Source organism: Zalophus californianus, chromosome 11, assembly GCF_009762305.2.
Source record: "Zalophus californianus isolate mZalCal1 chromosome 11, mZalCal1.pri.v2, whole genome shotgun sequence".
Classification (NCBI taxonomy): domain Eukaryota; kingdom Metazoa; phylum Chordata; class Mammalia; order Carnivora; family Otariidae; genus Zalophus; species Zalophus californianus.
In genome coordinates this window covers 57,818,895-57,838,473 of record NC_045605.1, presented here as the reverse complement: position 1 = coordinate 57,838,473, position 19,579 = coordinate 57,818,895, and the positions used below count along the sequence as shown (strand labels likewise).

The 19,579-nt window shown below is 45.5% G+C and overlaps 1 protein-coding gene and 1 pseudogene across 1 annotated transcript; both read right to left on the bottom strand.

The window, feature by feature from the left end:
- Positions 1 to 7,146, bottom strand: UCP2 (uncoupling protein 2). The gene is made up of 8 exons (XM_027578322.2): positions 6,607 to 7,146; positions 5,501 to 5,657; positions 2,940 to 3,164; positions 2,558 to 2,768; positions 1,539 to 1,733; positions 1,343 to 1,444; positions 836 to 1,016; positions 1 to 447 (listed from the first exon to the last, which is right to left on the bottom strand). The coding sequence occupies exons 3-8, from the start codon at positions 3,063 to 3,065 to the stop codon at positions 333 to 335; spliced, it is 930 nt and encodes a 309-aa protein (XP_027434123.2). The 5' UTR covers positions 3,066 to 3,164; positions 5,501 to 5,657; positions 6,607 to 7,146; the 3' UTR covers positions 1 to 332.
- Positions 7,147 to 11,322: 4,176 nt separating this feature from the next.
- On the bottom strand, positions 11,323 to 13,532 carry LOC113913885 (annotated as a pseudogene).
- Between the last annotated feature and the right edge of the window lie 6,047 nt (positions 13,533 to 19,579).

Below are 19,579 nucleotides of genomic sequence, written 5' to 3'. Positions count from 1 at the left end.
CAAGGTTGAACCTGTTTTATGGGTGACATGCTGGCTGGGCTGGGCTTGGGGGCAGAACAAAGAGCTGGGCTTAACTTTTCAAGGGACGGAAGGCTTGGGATCCTGGCTGGTGCCAGGCCTCTTACAGTGTCAACTGGGGTCAACTCTACTGGGACTGAGAGGCAATGGGGAGATGAGGTAGGGAAGAGGGGTGAGAATGTGGGGAGAGGAAAGGGAGGTGGTGGGAAAGGGAGTGGAAGGAAGGGGTGAGGACAGAGGGAAGGGAAGCAGGGCCTGGCTGGAGCTGAGCCAAAGCCAAAGCCAGAGGTGGTGGGGTCAGCGGCAGGAGACGCTCAAAAGGGAGCCTCCCGGGAAGTGCAGGCAGCCATGAGGGCCCGTTTGAGCTGCTCATAGGTGACAAACATCACCACGTTCCAGGAACCCAAACGGAGAAAGGAGGGCATAAACCTGGAAGAGAGAAAACACAGGTCACAGATGGCAATCTGGGGATTCCTGAGGGCACTCCCATCTCCTGCTTACCCCACTGGGCCATAATATCCAACCCTACCCAGTTGCTCTGTCCCAAAGGAGGTTGGGAGGGCCCAGGGAACACAGCCCCACAGCTGTGTGGCCGTGAGCAAAAATCCCCCAGGAGTCTCCATTTTAATACCCATGATGTAGGATGACAACTCTGGAAGTAGTTAAGAGCATGAGAAAATGCCGGTGAAATACCAGGACCTGGATCAGAATAGCTTGACAGCTGGTTGCTGATCAGTTCCAGGTGGTTCTCTCCCACTGTGTGTAGGTATGGGTAGCCAGGAGGTTTGGAATTGGGTAGGATGGATCAAAGGCTCACCCTTTGTAAAAGGCTCGGGGACCCTCCTTCTGGAGCATGGTGAGGGCACAGTGGCCAGCGCTGCTGTACTGGCCCAGGGCAGAGTTCATGTATCTCGTCTTGACCACATCGACAGGGGAGGCAATGACGGTGGTGCAGAAGCCGGCCCCGAAGGCGGAAGTGAAGTGGCAAGGGAGATCATCTGCCAAGGAGGAGCAGGAGAGGCAGTCAGGACTCCTCACCCCATCATTCCAGAAGGAAAGAGATGATTAAAGTAGCTTAGGGGTCTGACGGTTTTAGAGAGAGACTCTAGCTGGGACTTCTGATGACCTGAGTCATGTTGCCTCAGTGCCTAAGTGTGCCAAGTGGGAGCTTCATCCCAGCTGGCTTCAGTATGGTAAATCTGAACTCATTCCACAAGCAGAGGGGAAGTAGGATGAAGAGATGTGATCGTCAGGCAACCACACTCCCACATCTGATCCTAGATTGCGGGAAGGGCGAGACCCGGCACCATTTACCCTAACTCACCTGTCATGAGGTTGGCCTTCAGGAGGGCATCCTTGATGAGATCGTAGGTCACCAGCTCAGCACAGTTGACAATGGCATTACGAGCAACATTGGGAGAGGTCCCTACAGAAGGAGAGGGTACCGATGTGAGACCAGGGAAAAGCGGGGGAGGAGGAGGAGGTCGGGAAGAAGAAACACCCAATACACGGAAACACACCTTTCCAGAGTCCTCGGAACCCTTCCTCTCGGGCAATGGTCTTGTAGGCATCAACAGTGCTTTGGTATCTCCGGCCTCTTCCAGCCCGGGCCTGAGCCTGGAACCGGACCTTTACCACATCTGTGGGCTGGGCCACAGCCACAGCCAAGGCACCTGTGGTGCTGCCTGCCAGGAGGCGGCTCCCAATGCCAGCATCTGTGGGAGAACCATGGGGGTCAGTGCCCGGCTGGGCTTGTATTCATCTTCCGCCTCTCCTCACCAAAACCACCTCATCACTGTCATCTCTTGCCTTTTGGGAATAGGATCCAGACAAGCTCTTGCTCGAAAAACTCCTTGCATCAAAGAAAACAACACTGTGGGTGTCTACTGCTTGCGAGGCACAGGTCATAGCAAGGAGGTGGACAAAACGAGACTTAGCTCAAGAGGGCAGAGGCCCTGAGAAATCATAACCCTTTCCATTTGACAGATGTGAAGACCGAGGCTCAGAGAGAAGTGGCCTTCTTAAGGCCTGGGACCCATAAGATTTGGGATCTCATGCCAGATCGGTTTCTCCCCCTTCCTGTAATCTTGGGAAAAGTCAACCTTTTGATCTGGGTTCTCAGTTTCCACATGTGTAAAATGGAGGGTGGGCAAGGCATGCTGAGGAGATGAAATGGAAGAGTGACCTTGGAGGTGAAAGTCTTGGGCGTTTTTCTGGCTTCCCACGGTGTGTCCTTGGCCAAGTCCTTTCCACCCAGCAAGACTCAGTCTCTTCATCTGTAGATGATACCACCTACTCTCAAAGTGGTTGTGAGGACCGTCCTGGGAGGATGCCCTGCACAAAGCTTAGCACAGCCCAGGTGTTCAGGAATCATTAAGAGAATCAAGGTCCCTTCCAGTTCTCAGTTCCTCTGATCAGCCTAGGGATCTTGGAGCCTCAAGGAGCTATGCAGCAAATCATCAATCAAGGATGATTTGGTGGAATCAATCATCACAAAGAAGAAAAGGCCAAGGGGCCTATGGCCCCGTTCCACACTCACGCTCAGAACCCTTGGTGTAGAACTGCTTAACAGAGTCGTAGAGGCCGATGCGGACAGAGGCAAAGCTCATCTGGCGCTGTAGGCCAGCGACCAGCCCACTGTAGAGGCTACGAGGGCCCTCGGTGCGCACCATGGTCAGGATGGTGCCCAGCACACCGCGGTACTGGGCGCTGGTCGCAGCCCGCACTGGCCCCTGCCTTTCTCCTTGAATCTGCAAGGTCAAGATGGGTGGTTAGATGGATAGGCAGGTTGCCCTCCCCATCTCCTGCCATCCTCATGCTCCGAACTTTACTGTTCTAAACACTTCCCTGGCCCTTAAGGAGTCTGTCTTGGGGCAGAACAGACTAGACGACATCAGGAACCCCAGGCTTCCTCCCCTCACCTGCAGCCGGACTTTAGCGGTGTCCAAAGGAAAGGTGATGAGATCTGCAATGCAGGCAGCTGTGCCTGCGCCCAGGAACTTCACAGCGGCAGTAGGGGGTACATCCGTAGCCTTGAACCCAACCATAATGCTGATATCCCGCTACCTCCCAGGAGATGAAGAAGGATTGGAGAAGGGGACAGCTTCAGTCAGCAACAAGACAAGATAGAGGAACTCTGCCGGACTCTAAGCCAAGGAAAGAGAAGTCCCATTAGTAGCAGTATGCCCAGTCCCTTCCCTGCTCACCACCCCGCCCCTACCTTCCCTGACAGTATCACCTCCCTAAGCAAGAACCAGAGCAACCTCGTGAGGGAAAATAGGAGGGAGCCCTGGAGGTACTCAAATAGGGGCTGGAGAAGCAATTCCTGCTGGAGGAGATCTGTGGATCTCCTCTCCTTTTTGTGAAGCGCCCCCTCCTTTCCACTACAGGGAGAGTCTGGCTCAGGGCCATCTTAGTGCTGCCTCACAAACAGGCAGTGACCCAGCCTTTTGTCTGCTGGGTGCAGAGAGTTCGCTGGCAATGGCCACATTCCTGCTTCTGCAGATCTGGAGGACAGGCAGAAGTGGGGAAAAGGTTTCGGTCAAAGACCTGACAGGCACAAACTCACAGGCTTATGCCCTGGATTTCTGAAGCAGGAGAGGTTCCTACGGGTCTGAAATTGCCTAAGTCTAGAAAAAAAGGAAGGGGCAAGACCAGCACAATCCTTTCCCACACCATTAGTCTAATTCTCTTCTCCAGCCTGCACAACTGGGGCTCTCTAGAGTCATTCTTTCAAGAAGACTGCTTTGCTGGGTGTTGGTTTACTGAGATGCAGGAGATGAGATCACCCTAGAGGGGCCTTACTGTCTGGCACAGGGAGGGGCAGGTTATTCAAGCTGCATTTGGGGCTTGCAGGACAAACTCTCAAAATGTGGAGGGAACAACTAACTCGCATGAGGGGAGAGGTAAGGATGAGTGGGTGATCAGAAAAGGTAATATGCAGCTGGGCCTTGAAGGATCCTGGGCAAATCTCAGGGCTGAGAGCAGGTGCACAGGCACTGGACTCTCTCGCCCAGGGAAAACCGTCTCCTTCTCTGGCCAGTTTCCTCCCCTTCAACACAGGGGATCCACATCTTCACCACAGGAGGGGCAAGCATGGGGAGGTGCAGGTCAGAGCTATGAAGAGTGACACAGGAAACCAAAACCTCCATTTTTTTTCTCAGAGTTGGAACAACACCCTTCTCTGCTGACTCCGCAGCCTGGGGAGGAAGTGAGCCCAGTGCCCCAGTGGGGGACGGTGACCTGCTTCTCTCTTTTGCAGAGTTCACGTCTCTGACTTCAGGAGCAGCTGCTCTGAGTCCTGCCTGATTGGCTGCCCGTCACTGGGGCCACGAGGCAAATGCTGGCCAGCAGAGGGAGGATGTGGTTGGAGTCGGTTGAGCACACAAAGACCCATGGAAACAAACAGCTGCTTCCTCCTGGGCTTCTCACTCCAGGTAGCAGGGGCAAACAGTGAAATCCAGAGGCTCCTCACCACTCAGTTGCACCCAGAGCTCCTACAGTAGGCCAGGCCTGGTCTTATTTGAGTTTCCCTGGAGCCTGGCCATATGAGGCTCAGTGAAGATTGGTAGTCAGAAGACAGAATGGGTTGATGAAGGTGCTTCAGGCACCCCAGCTTCCCTGCTTGACCTAACTATCCCCCAGGACGTGTTCCATACCTTCCCCACCCCACTGCCTGGAGCACTCCGTTAGCTAGCTCTTCAGAGCAGCCCTGTGAGGCGGCTGCCTTACTTCCACGTTACAGATGAGGGAACTTAGAGCCACATGTACAGGCTCCAAAGCTTGCACAAAGCAGTTTGCTTTGTGCAGCCGTCCAGAACATTTCTCTCCCACTGTTTTCTCGGCACCGGCACAGGCAGGGCTTTTGCAAGGAAGTCTAACACCCAAGTTCTCTCTTGCCAATCTGACAGTTCTGAGAAGGGTCAGGCAAACAGTGTCCCTTCTCTGGGCATCAGAGACATGACAAATGAGTCAATTGTGTCCTGACCCTGAGCGAGGCTGCGCTCTGAGGACCAGAGAAGAACAAGACCCAGCCCCTGTCCATCTCAAAAGCACATGCACAGAGTCTCAGCTGCCATTTCAAACGTTGCTTTGGGTTTGCCCAGGTCTTTCAGAGGTGTGAGTATGGGTGCAATGGTCACCTGTGCTAAAGACCCTACTAAGAAGACTAAGTAATACTCAAGCCGAGAAAGAGTTTGTCCTAGCTCTGCTGCTGACTTCCAGGATGGCCAACGGCTAATCACTGTCCCATCCAGGCTTCAATTTCTTCCTTTGTAAATATGGGGACCACCATCCCTGGCTTGTCAAGGTCAACTTAAAGGAGAGAATGAAACCAGGGATATAGGAACGTGCTTTGTGAGCTCTGAAGAGCAACTTTACTGGGGGTGGTGGTAGTTATTTTTGCTAATATCCTACTGACCCCCACCCCCAGGCCAAAGCACTGCTGTAGGCAGGAGACCCCTCCCTCAGACTGGACTCTTACCCAGCTTTGTACGGTCTCACGCTGAGGCCTCCAAGATCAAGCTTCTCTAAAGGCATCCCATTCTTCAAAGCTGCCAGTGGCTATCATGGCCCGAACCTCTTGGTTTTCCATAGAAAATGGCTGGGAGACGAAACACCTAACAGTCATACTATGTGTCCTGTGGATGAGGGCAAAGAGGAGAGTTTATTAAGATTTCATTTATTTATTTAGAGAAAGACAGTATGTGAGTGGGGGTAGGGGCAGAGGGAGGGAGAAAATCTCAAGCCAACTCCCTGCTAAGCAGAGCCCAATACCAGTCCCACAACCCCCAAATCCTGACCTGAGCAGAAGTCAACAGTCCAAGGCTCAACCGAATGAGCCACCCAGGCGCCCCAAGAGGGAAGTTTAGAAAGGGAAATCTGCCTTAAAGGATCACACTCCAGCAAGGAAAGGGCCAACCCACACAGTCCTTAAGGGGGGAGATGGGGAAGAGTAAGGAACAGGGTCCATTTCACCCAGGACAGCTGGGGACTAATTAAGTGCACACACTGGAGGGGGGAAATGAACCCGAGTCCTCCCTCCTCGGTCTGCTCTCTTACTATCACACATTGGCTCCCTTCCAGCTTTTTGCTTTAATGGCACGCTGTACTCTGGAGAAGCATCCCCCAACACAGCAGACTCTGGTGAATGGGAGTGTTGTAAGGAGGTCATGTTAAGTCAGAGACTCTCTGAGTGTCGACTAGGCCCCAGGCGCGGGCTGTGAGGAGGCTAGAGGGACTGGGAGCCGGCCCTGCTCAAAAGCTCTTTTCCTCCGGAGGGGAAGGTCATTCAGATCGTCATGGACGCGCCGAAAGCCCCCACCCAAGGCGGGGCTGGGCATCCAGGCCGAGGGGAGAGGTAAAGAACAAAACAGCTAACTGAACGTGAGAGGTAAAGAACAAAAGGGAGAGAGAAAAAGAGAAAAGGAAGAGAGATAAAGAAAAAGAGGACAGAGAGGAAAAAATACAAGATTGGCTGGGAGAAGAGGAAAATTAAAGAGAGGGAAGGGCGCGGGTCAGGCCGCCGGGGTAGCGGGCTTGCCGCATGTTTAGGGGGCGCAGGGCTGCGCGGGCGGGACCCGGGCTCACCGGGCTGCAGGGAGAACACGAGAGTGCCGGCGGCTCTGTCTGTCTGCGGGCGGAGAGCGCGTGGAGTGAGAGCAGACGGTACTCGATCCAAGAGGGGTGCTGGTGAGCTTGCAATCGGGTCCGCGGAGCCTGTGGCGCGGTTTAGGTCTCGGGAGGCGGGGCCTGCGCGGCGGGGCGGGGCCTGCGGGCTCGGCGGGGGTGAGGCGACCCTCTAGCCACCACCTTTCCGCAAGGGCAGTCATGCCTAAGGTTCCCTGCGCGCCTTCCTCCACTCCCAACTCCGTGCGGGCTGATTCCCGCATCTACCCGTTCGTTCCGCCGCAGGGTCACTCCCTCGCGCCGCTTCACACATCCCCAGTCCGCCCACCTCCTGGTGAGAATGGCAAGGCTGACGCCTGGAAAGAAGCACAGCCTGCCCAGGGTCACACAGGCCTCTGCTCCTCCGGCACCCCGCCAGGGCTCTTTCTGACAGCGCCCCCGGAGGTTCGGGGGGAGCGCACCCTCCCTTCACCGGCCCAGTCCGCGACCCCGGACCAGGAAAACAGAACGCCTGCCTCCGGCCGCTCTCGAGGGGCGGGGCCTCCCGACTGCTGGCGATTGGCTAAAGCCGCGGAAGGAGCCCGCGGGAGGAGCCAATCCGGGCTGCAGCGGCAGGTGGCGGGGAAATTGTCAACGGCCGTGAGGCAACGCTGGGCTTCCCGCCATCTCCCGCCCACACCCGCCTCTCCCAGGGGACCCAGGGGACTTCCGACCTGGGCGGGACGGGGGCACCGAGCATGACGCTCCCGCCGCCATTTGCAGCCGAGTGCGCGGGCCAGCGTCCCGCGAGTAAGAAGGCCGAACAGGGCCCGGGCCTGCTGCGCGCCCAGCCCCGAGATGAGAAAGTGACTTAGATGTGCTGAACCTGGGTCGCCCTCAGGGGGCTGGCGGTCTTCTCGGGGTGACAGACATTTAAAAAACCAGTAATTGGGTCCTGCGGCTGGGACAAATGTGACTTTTGGGGAGTAGAAGGAGATAGGACTCTTCTTCGCCCTTGGCCTCTCTGTCCCTTTCTTCCTGCTTTCATCTTTCAGCCTCCCAGGACTGTTCTAAGGGATTAATCCAGGTTGTGGATGCGGTCTCCCTGACTAGATTGTAAACTTCTCCAGAGCAGGAAGCTATTTCCTATATTTTTAGTATCACAACACTCTAAGGGCCTACAGACAGTAGAGGCTCAGTGCGTGCTGTTTGGGCTGCTGTGAAAATGCCTGGGAAAGCGTAATGGGAGGATGGGGGAGACCAACATTTGGCGACTGCAATTACCACATTCACTTTCAGTGTGAATACTTCGCATAATCGTGTGCGATATTAACCTCAATTTTACAGATGAGGAAACAGTCCCAAAGAGGTTAAATCACCTGCCTAATGTCACACGGCTAGGAAGTGGTGAGCCGTGACTTAAACCCTGGTTTACCAGGTGCCATGTGTTTGTTTTCTGAATTGTCCACAAGCCGAAATTGTTGGCTGAGAATAACTGGAATGGGCCCGGATAATTATAGAAGGAAAGAAAAACACCGAGCACATGGTCCTGGCAGAGCAGAAACAAAGTGCAAACAGAGAAGTCAAGCCAGAGAATTTTTTTCTGGCACTGTGGAGTCTCCCATCCACTAGCTGGGCCAGCTTTTGCACAGGCTTCTGTCTCTTGCTGTGATGAAATGATTCACAGGATGCTCTGTGACTGGTGGTGAAACTGCTGATCTTAAGGAGACAGAAAGAGCAGGATGGAACTAATGGCCTGAAGATGAAAGTGTCATCCTGATTGCCAAAACAGGGAAGAATTTGGATTCCAAAGACTGTATACCCATGAAATGTTTAATCATCCCTGGCAAAATTCAAGGGCTGTTTAAAAAGATGATGTGTGAACATTTAAAAAGGGAAGTAGAGATTCCCAGGACCCAGCATGGATCCCTTAAGGAGAAATCCTGTTAAAACAAATTCTCTCAACACAGCAGTTTGAAAACAAAAACAAAAACAAAAACAAAATAATCAACAAAACCCCTAAATGTTCTTTCATTTTGGATGGAGCCAAGCAGATTAGAGCAATGCTGCAGACACTGTACCTCTGGATTTTTAGCAAAGCCTCTTGTTCAAGTCATTAGAGGTCCTGTAGACAGATTAGAGAATGTGTGGATACAGGTAAGTGCATTTAAAAAACTTGTTTCATATCTATTTCGTTGAATATGTATATATACATACCCCAGTTTAGTTGTAAATACATGAGCCAATAATTAAATTGACAAAGTTTATAATGTTGATAATCATACCAGAAAACAATCCACTGTATTTACAGTTTTGGAACTTAAAAATTTTAAATACAAAATATTTGAAACACTGAAAATGAAAAAGACACAAGAATGTCATAGAAAATTGAAAACATCAGGTAATAAAAACCAACATGAGAAAATATTAAATATTAGACATTGCAAATGTCTCTACTAATTTTAAAATATTGAGTAGGTTGGCTATGTTAACTCCCCCACAAACACAAAATTATCTGATTGCATTTTTTGAAAGATTTTATTTTTGAAAGATTTTATTTATTTGAGAGAGAGTGAGCATGAGAGAGAGAACAAGCAGATGGGGTGGGGGGGGCGGTGGGCAGGGGTAGGGCAGAAGGAGAGGGAGAAGCAGGCTCCCCACCGAGCAGGGAGCTGGATGCAGGGAGCCCAATGTGGGGCTCCATCCCAGGACCCTGAGATCATGACCTGAGCTGAAGCCAGACACCTAACTGACTGAGCCACCCAGACACCCCAAACCCTACATTTTTAATGTTGAATTAGAAAAACACTGTTAAGAGTTAAAAGATGCATCTTAAGAAAAGTTAAAAGATGTATCTTCAGTCAGCAATAAAAAGGCATGAAGTACTGATACGTGCTACAACATAGATGAACCTTGAAAACAGTATGCTAAGTGAAGGAAGCCAGACACAAGAGACCACATATGATATGCTTCCACTTATATGAAATGTCCGAATAGGCAACTCTATAGAGGCAGAAAGTAGGGCTGGGAAAGATGGAGGGTACTGGGGCATGACAGGTAAAGGAGGGGCTGGTTGTTTTGGGATGATGAAAATATTCTAAAATTGGTTGCACCACTCTGTACTAAAAATTGTTGACTTTCTTTTTAAGTGGATGAATTGTATAGTATGTTAATTATATTTCAAAATAGCTGATACCAAAAAAAAGGAAAAAAAACCAAACAAAATGCAAATCAGACCATGTTAACAACCTTTCAAGGGCTGCTTGTTGCACTTTTAATGAATTCTAAATGGGTTAAAAAAAATTTTTTTCCGTGGCACCTGGGTGGCTCAGTTGTTAAACGTCTGCCTTCGGCTCAGGTCATTATCCCAGGGTCCTGGGATCCATCCCTGCATTGGGCCCCCTGCTCGGCGAGAGGTCTGCTTCTCCCTCTCCCACTCCCCCTGCTTGTGTTCCCTCTCTCGCTATCTCTCTGTCAAATAAATAAAATCTTTGAAAAAAAATAAAATAAAAAATTAAAAAAAAATTTTTCCCCCAAAACTTCTCATGAGATGTCAGTGAATTTTAGTCTAAGAACTTAAAAAACAAGGTTAAATTATACATACCTATGCTGATTTGCATACCTTCAACAAAGTTCAGTTGATGTACGTAATTTATAGATATCCACAGGAATTCTTAATGCCTCATCAAAAAATTTCTCAATACTGCATATTTATTGTTTTATACTCTTTCAACTCTAAATACCAAGAAGTATTTTCATAGGAAGAGTTAAATCTCTTCCCATTATCCCCCAAAGCATAGGTAAACAAAATATAAAATTAAACAAGATTTGTGTTTGATAAACTAACACATAAAATCACCATTACAATATTCATAGTGACGGCTTATAAAGGTTAACAGCCATCGTGAAGCCTATAAAGTTTATCCTTAGATTTATAAAATGAAATGCAGATCAACTCAAGATAAAAAATAGTGTTGATTGCTAAAAAGTCTTTGTTTAAAAAAAAGGAAAAAGACACTAGGGGTCAATTAAAAAAAAAAGATTTATTTATTTTAGAGAGAAAGAGCGTGCTCAAGCCCAGGAAGGGGCAGGAAAAAGGGAGAGAGAGAGAGCGAGAAGCAAATTCCCCACTGAGTGGGGAGACCGGCAGGTGGGGAGGGGAGTGTCATCCCACGACCTGAGCCAAAATCAAGAGTTGGACGCTCAACCGACTGAGCCACCCAGGTGCCGCCTCAATTTTTTTTTTTAAAGCAACTCTTTGTGGGCGCCTGGGTGTCTCAGTTGGTTAAGCGTCTGCCTTTGGCTCAGGTCATGATTCCCATATTGGGCTTTCAGTGGGGAGCCTGTTTCTCCCTCCCCCTCTGCCTGCTGCTCCCCCGCTTGTGCTCTCAATCTCTGTCAAATAAATAAATATTTTAAAAAAAGCAGCTCTTTGTTGCATTAGGATGTGCTATAACCTCAAGATTCCAAACAATATTAAATGTTTCCCAAACTATACCACAACACAAAGTGGTAAGTCCTACTACACCAGCAGGATGCTTTTTAGTGACTGGCACTATAAAGCTAACTTTAAGAAAGGAAAAAATACCAAGTGTGAATAACAAATGTTATCAAATTACTGCAAGTGAAGATTAGCAGTGAGGAGTGAGGAGGGTGACCCTCTATTCCGTTCTGATAAGATTGATAAGATTCCGTGTCTCAAAATACTGCATTATTTGCAGGAAGCTGGACTTCCATACCCGCATAAGATGGTAAAGCAAACTTGAAAAACTGGCTTTAGTGTGAATATCCAGTGTTAAAGCTCTTTCCTAGAATGAATGAAACATTAAGGACATGTAGACTGAGTTTTCTCTGAACAGAATGGAGTTGTTTGTTTGTTCTGAATGGAGTTTTTGAAGGCTTTCTTCTCTGCAAAGGTTGTGTGTAGCCGTTTTCCTATAAACGTTCTCATTTAATTCAGAGCTAAACAGGAATTTCAAAGCACAGCTCAAGGGGAAACCAGTCGGCTTCTGTTGTGGCAACATCAGAGTTCTGTTTTGTTGTTGAATCTATAGTTGCTTCCTCAGTGACTATTTCAAATGATTCTGTACTTTGATTTGCTCTGAGCCGGAAGTTAAATCAGGTTCTCCTTTCTTCTTAGAAACATCACCAAGGTTTCTGTTTGTAGGTTGTTTAGAATTTTACAACATGGTGACATAACCACAGAAATCCCTGCAAGCCCATTTTAATCCTGAATATTTGCAATGCTTTATGAACACCCATACTGACATGACCCATGACTCTCCTTGTAGTTGTTTTATCAAATGGGAAAAATTTCTCCCATCCCATCGTTCAATATCATGAGCATGTGTGAAGTGAAGTAGGAATTACTTCAGGTTTATGACTCCAGGACATTATTAATGCTTGATAATGACCATGAAATATATCTGACCATTTTTGAAGTCTTATACTTTTCGACAGTAATAAAAATGGGGATTTGACTTCTGGGTGGTGACTTCTGGATAATGGGTCTAAAATGCCGAGCAGGTACTACTGCCAATGGGCTGGATCTATTAGTGAGAGGAGCCATGGAAAGAAGCGATTTGTAATTTTTGTTTAGGAGTCTGCTGCAAGTCGTAGGGTTCAAATCAGGAAGTCTTTTACAGTGTAGAGATTCAGAAGAAAGCCATAACTGGGTTGTTATTATGATGCAGAGACAGTGTTGTGTTTCCGTAAGTGCCTGATCAAAATATCTCTGTAGTCCGCACTTCTCCTTCCTAAATATTTTGAATCTTTTCTAATTCTGTAAGGAAGCTGTCCAGAGACTCCTGTGAGAGTTTGCCAACTTTTGGTGAAAGATTTCCCATCATTAGAAAGGTAAAGGTTGAGTCAAATAGGAAAGCATTATCTTTGTGTATCCTGTAGACAGACCCAAACTGCTTACACAGGCTGTGTCAGGTGGATCTAGTATCAGTATCAGAGCTGACAAAGCTTCTTGTTCAGGACTCCTACTTTGCCATGCCATGATAAGAATATTTTTTGTGGGTGTAAACTACTTTTAAATTTGTTTACAGAGGGTACATTCCACCATGATAATGAAGCTGATCCAGATTTATTACTTGTCTCTTATGCGCAAAGCCCAATCAGCAATACATGGAAACAACATTCTTAACCAATGATAACTATTATCTCAAGGACATTTGCAAGCTAAGCAACATTATTATGCTTATCTATTGAAAGAAATATAGTTTCAAAGTAATCACCTAGTCATCTTGCACTCAATTCATCACAGAACCTTCAAGAGAATGAAATTGTCATTAGAGGGCAAGTCATAGGGTTCAAATCAGGAAGTCTTTTACAGTGTAGAGACTTCTAGGCGGGGAACCTGCTTCTCCCTCTGCCTCTCTCTTTCTCTCTGACTCTCATGAATAAATAAGTAAAACATTAAAAAAAAAAGAAAGAAATTGTCATTAGAGATTGATATGTTCAAATAAATAAATCTTTTATTATATAAACGATCTACCACATTATAATCTAGTGATTCAGAGAGTTGAGGACCTGAATCAATGATCTTAACTATAGTATATTTCTCAGGCAAAATGCATATCTTTATGTCATTTTTGTGATCTGACCAGTTTATACTCCCTACCAGGTCTCTGTGGGATTTTCTGCTGGCTTTATTGGTACAAGATGTGATCATTCCTCCAAGTTTCAAAAAGAAAAAATTTGATGATCTATACTAATTCATACTATCAATATACTACTGTCTTTTAATGCCAAGAAACATAGACAGTCAGCTCTAGTAAAATTGGACAGATTGAAGCAGAACTCTTCTCATTTTTTAAAATGTCTTCTGTAATCTCAGCATGAGGCAAAAATGGTATTATCCTCAGGCCCACAATATCCAGTAAGTGGTAAAGGTACAGCATGGAACAGTCTAGAGTATAATAGCTTCTCAAAGTATTTGCATTCATCTTTCTTGACATGTTTATGTTATAGTTCTCTGTCATAACTGATGGTGGATATGTAGAGGACAACCTACTTTGCATATTTTCTCTGTGAATTTTATTTATTTTTATTATTTTTTTAAAAAGATTTTATTTATTTATTTGACAGAGAGACACAGCAAGAGAGGGAACGCAAGCAGGGGGAGGTGGAGAGGGAGAAGCAGGCTTCCCACTGAGCAGGGAGCCCGATGCGGGGCTCAATCCCAGGACCTTGGGATCATGACCTGAGCCAAAGGCAGACGCTTAACGACTGAGCCACCCAGGGGCCCCTTCTCCATGAATTTTAAAGACCGTGTCACGTATCGGCTAGCAGCTTGCTCTGTGGGTGATGTGCCTTATGTGGAGCTCTATGTTTATGGTGTGAGGGCCCTGGGACAGTTGGGGGGAACCCACTAGAGGCCTGGTGCCTTACACTTTGGAATTCCCCATGATGAGGACTCCAGACAGCTCAGCACGGCAGACAACAGAGAACAGTGTCAGGAATGCATCAAAAGACCCAGTTTCTTCATTAAATTATATTTTAAGGGAGAAAAGAAGAGCTTTTAAGATCTTTTTTTTATAAATAACTTTCTAGGCCCTAACCGACTTTCCTATGTGGACCATTCCTGAAATTTCAATGGGAAGATTGGAGAATGCTTTCATTTTGTTTCTCTCCATTTCAAAATGTTTGCCTTTATGGCTGTTTTATTTCTAGCTTTTCCATATCCATTCCAGAGTGATCCCTACTACCTTCCGCCATTATTCTGTCCACTTCTGTTTTTTCCAGGATCTTGTTTCTGCAATCTGTTTCCCTTATCTTCAGTCTTTCTTCTACTGTGTGTGTGTGTGTGTGTGTGTGTGTGTGTGTGTGTAAATGGAAAGGAACCCTCAAGACTTTCCTACCCCTTGTACAGTGGCTTTTTCCCTCCCTTTCTCTGCCACACTTTCCAAACAATTGGCTATCCTCTGACTTCTCAGCCTCTGGCACAACTCTTACATATTTGATGAATGAATAAAAGAATGATCTCACATTCATCTCATTCGCTTTATGCCAGCCACACACAGCCTTCTTCCTGTTCTCTGAACATGCCAAACTCATTCCCATAGGGCCTGTGGGCTGCTTGTTTCCTTATCCCAGAACACTTCCTCAGATCTTCCTGGCCAGCTCCTCTCATCATCCCTACATATATACACACACATACACACAGAAACATAGACACGCAGAGATACACAGAGGCACACATGCTTCTCGGAGATCACCAGTGATCTCTTTTTCAAATTAAGTGCATTTTTTAAAAAAGATTTTATTTATTTATTTGACAGAGAGAGACACAGCGAGAGAGGGAACACAAGCAGGGGGAGTGGGAGAGGGAGAAGCAGGCTTCCCACTGAGCAGGGAGCCCGATGAGGGGCTGGATCCCAGGACTGCAGGGCTGGATCTCAAGACCCTGGGATCATGACCTGAGCCGAAATCAAGAGTCAGACGCTTAACTGACTGAGTCATTCAGGTGCCCCTCAAGTAAAGTTTTTATTGGGGTATAACATACATATAAAACAGTACACAAACAATAAGTGTACAGCAGGATAGACTTTCAAAAACTGAACACCCCTATGTAATGAGCACACACCTCAAGAAACATTATTAATATTATATGTCAGTGATACCTCAGTAAAGCTAGAAAAAATAAAATTAAAATTAAAAAAACATTATTAACACCCTCCTATCACTGTTCACCTAAAGAATAACCACTATCTTAAAAATCATGTAAATGGAATTATACATTATGTACTATTATGTGTCTTTCTCTCAACATTATGTTTGTGAGATTCATCCAAGTTACATGAAGCTATAGTTGTTTAATTCTTATTGCTGTATAGTTCTCCATCATATGAATATATCCACCTTATCCATTCTACTGTTCTTTTTTTTTTTTAAGATTTTATTTATTTATTCATGAGAGAGAGAGGGAGAGAGAGAGAGAGAGAGAAGCAGAGGGAGAAGCAGGCTCCCAAGGAGCAGGGAGCCCAATGCGGGACTCGATCCCAGGACCCTGGGACCATGACCTGAGCCGAAGGCAGACGCTTAACCATCTGAGCCACCCAGGCGCCCTCCATTCTACTGTTGATGGGCATTTATGTTGTTTCCAGTTTTTGTCCATTACAATAGTACTGCTGAACTAGGGCATAACCTTTTCCACTATAGCCTTACTGCGGTGCAAGTTAAATACCATAAAATTCACTATTGGTAAATGTACAGTTTAATTAATTCTTAGTAAGTTTATACAGTTGTGCAATAATTACTATAATTCATCACCCCCAAAAGTTCTGTTGTGTCTATTTGTAGTCATTTCCTTCTCTCACCTCCAGTCCTAGATAACCACTGATCTTTCTGTCTCTACAGTTTTGAATTTTCTAAAAAAAATTTTTTTTTTAGATTTTGTTTTTAAGTTATCTCCACACCCAATATGGGGCTTGAACTTAACAACCCTGAGATCAAGATTCACGTGTTTTACCAACTGAGCCAGCCAGGCACCCCAATTTTCTAAAATTTTCAATATAAATAGAATGTAGTCTTTGGTGTCTAGTTTCCTTTACTTAACATAATTTTTTTTAAACTTTTTTAAAAAATTAAGCTCCATGCCTAGCATGGAGCCAATAGAACTTGAACTTATCACCCTGAGATCAAGACCTGAGCTGAGATCAAGAGTCGGACACCCAACCGAATGAGCCACCCAGGTGCCCCCATAATGGTTTTTTTTTTTTTTAGATTTATTTATTTATTTATTTTTAGAGAGTGGGGAGGGGCAGAGGAAGAGGGAGAGAAAGTCTTAAGCAGACTCTGAGCTGAGCACAGAGCCTGACGCAGGGCTTGATCTCACAACTCTGAGATCAGACCTGAGCCAAAACCAAGAGTTGTATACTTAACTGACTGCACCACCCAGGCTCCCCAACATAATGTATTTTTAGGTTCATTCATGTTGATATGTGTATCAGTAGCTTGTTCCTTTTTTATTGCTGAGTAGTATTCCATCACAGTGATAATGAATGTTGTGTTTGTCCTCTCAAATGTTGATAGACATTTGGACTGTTTACAGTTTTGGGCTATTATGAATAATGCTGTTACACACATTCATGTACAAGTCTTTTTGTGGACATATGCTTTCATTTTTCTTGGGCAAATACCTAAGAGAAGGATGGCTAGATGAGATGGTAGGTGTATATTTAACATTTTAAGAAACTCAAAAATTTCCAAAATGGCTGTACCATACATAGTACAGTCTCACCAATAATGCATGGGGAATCCAGTTTGTTTCCTACAAAGTTCACCATTTTTAGCTGACAAAGCCATAGCTCTCTGCCAAATTATTTACCATATTTTATAGATAAAGAAACTGAGGCCCAGAGAGACCAAGAATTTGACTTATGTCACATAGCTACTAAGTATCACAGCTGGGATTCTAGCTTTAGTTTTTGTTATGAGGTCAATACTCATTCCATTTACATGAATTCACATGTATACTCATATTCCCAAGAGATTTTCACCCCTGCAGAAATAGATTATTCAGTGTTTTGGGTTCCCAACAGAAAAGCTGTATTTAGGAAGAGATTTTCTTGATCTTTTATAAATTCATTCATTTTAGAATAAGCTTGGACACTTCCCTAATATCATTTACAAAAATTAACTCAAAATGGATCAAAGACCTAGATGTAAGGGCTAGTACTAGAAAATTAAAAAAAAAAAAAACACAAGGAAAAAGCTTCACAACAGTAGATATGGCAATGATTTCTTGGATAAGATATCAAAGGCACAGACACAAAAGAAAACAGACAAATTGGAGCTCAAGAAAATTAAAAACTTTTGTGTATCAAAGGACTCAATCAACAGAACAAAAGGCAACCTACAAAATGGGAGAAAATATTTGCAAATCACATTATCTGATAAGGGATTAATATCCAGAATAGAGAACTCTTAAAACTCCATAACAAAAGTAACAACCCAATTCGAATTGGGCAAAGGGCTTGAATAGACATTTCTCCAGACAAGACATACAGACGGCCAATAAGCACATGAAAAGATGCTCAACATCACTAATCATTAAGGAAATGCAAATCAAAACCACAATTAGATACCACCTCATACCCATTAGGAGAGTTATGATTAAAAAAATGGAAAATAAATGTTGGCAAGAATGTGGAAAAATTGGAACCCTTGTGCATTGTTGGGGGGGAACGTAGAATGCAGCTACTGTGGAAGACAATATGATGATTCCTCAAAAAATAAAAAATAGCATGACCATATGGTCCAGCAGTTATACTTTTGGGTGTATACCCAAAAGAATGGAAAACAGGGTCTTGAGGTATTGTACATGCATGTTCATAGCAGCATTATTCACAATCAAAAGGTAGAAGCAACCTAAGTGTCCATGGACAGGAATGGATAAACCAAACATGGTATATACATATAATGAAATGTTATTCAGCCTTTAAAAGAAGGAAATTCTGGCACATGCTACAACAAGGATGAAACTTGAGGACATTATGCTGAGTGAAATAAGCCAGTCACAAAAAGATAAATATGATATGACTGTGTGAAGTACCTGGAGTAGTCAGATTTATAGAGAAAGAAAGTAGGATGATGGTTGCAGGGAGCTAGGGGGAGGGGGAAATGGGAAGTTATTGTTTTATAGGAATAGAGTTTCAGTTTTGCAAGATGAAAAAGAGTTTTGGGGATGGATGGTTGCACAGCAGTATGAAGATACTTAATACCACTGAACTGGGGGCGCCTGAGTGGCTCAGTCGTTAAGCATCTGCCTTCGGCTCAGGTCATGATCCCAGGGTCCTGGGATCGAGCCCCGCATCAGGCTCCCTGCTCTGTGGGAAGCCTGCTTCTCCCACTCCCACTCCCCCTGCTTGTGTTCCCTCTTTCGCTGTGTCTCTCTCTCTGTCAAATAAATAAAAATCTTTAAAAAAAATACCACCGAACTGTACATTTAAAAATGGTTAAGATGATAATTTTTTATTATGTTCAATTAGGAAATGGTAAATTTTATATTATATATATATTTTAAAATTAATTAAAAATTCATTTATTAACCCATTCATTTTGCAGTGTCCTAGGCACTCTGCTAAGGATGAGAGATGCAATTGTAAACATGACCCCATGCATGCCTGCAAAGAATTTACAGGCTCATGGGACTGCCAGGCAGGTAAACATGGTGTACACAGAGCTGTGGGATTCTGTCAGAGGGGCATCTAAGTTTCCCATGTGTGTCAGACCCAGCATATGTCTAAGAGAGAACAGAAGTGGGCAAAGCAATAAATGGTACAAGATCTGTGCTTATGGTTCATAATCAGAAAGCTTTCTCCTAGGCAGAGCTAGAAATGGTGAATCTGCTAATACCCAAGAAATTTGGTTCAAGGGCCAGAAAATAATTTGCTAGGAATATTACTGAGGATATTTCTATGTTGTTTAAAACATGTGAGGCTCATCCTTCTCTTTTCTTACTACTATGTCCAAATTGAATCTTTCCAAGGACTATTGATATTCGTTCACTCAACTATGCTATTCGTTCACTCAACTCCCACTTTTACTACCCTTGCCTGGGTTTCAACAACAGCCTCATCTTCCTACGACCAGAGGCCATTCCACTAATTCATTCTTTACAGTGTGGCTAGTCATGCCCTACTTAAAACACTTCAGTGGTGGGGTGGCGGGGCGCCTGGGTGGCTCAGTTGGTGAAGTGTCTTTGTTTGGCTTGGGTCATGATCTTGGGGTTCTGGGATCAAGCACCATGTCGGGCTCTCTGCTCAGCGGGGAGTCTGCTTCTTCCTCTGTCCCCCCCCACCCCCACTCATGCTCCCTCTCTCAAATAAAGAAATCAAATCTTAAAAAAAAAGACAAAACACTTCAGTGGCTCCACATTACCCTTAGAATACTCCAGACTCCTTAATGTGGTGTCTTAGTCAGCTCAGGCTGCCATAGCAAAGTA

Bases quoted from the DNA above. Each gene is read 5' to 3' on its own strand.
- UCP2 (XM_027578322.2), bottom strand. From the start codon at position 3,065: ATGGTTGGGTTCAAGGCTACGGATGTACCCCCTACTGCCGCTGTGAAG. The intron at 1,734-2,557 runs GTGAGTGTGGAA...GTTCTCCCACAG, and splicing joins CTACACCAAGGGTTCTGAGC to ATGCTGGCATTGGGAGCCGC. The intron at 1,017-1,342 runs GTGAGTTAGGGT...CCTCCTTGGCAG, and splicing joins GAAGGCCAACCTCATGACAG to ATGATCTCCCTTGCCACTTC.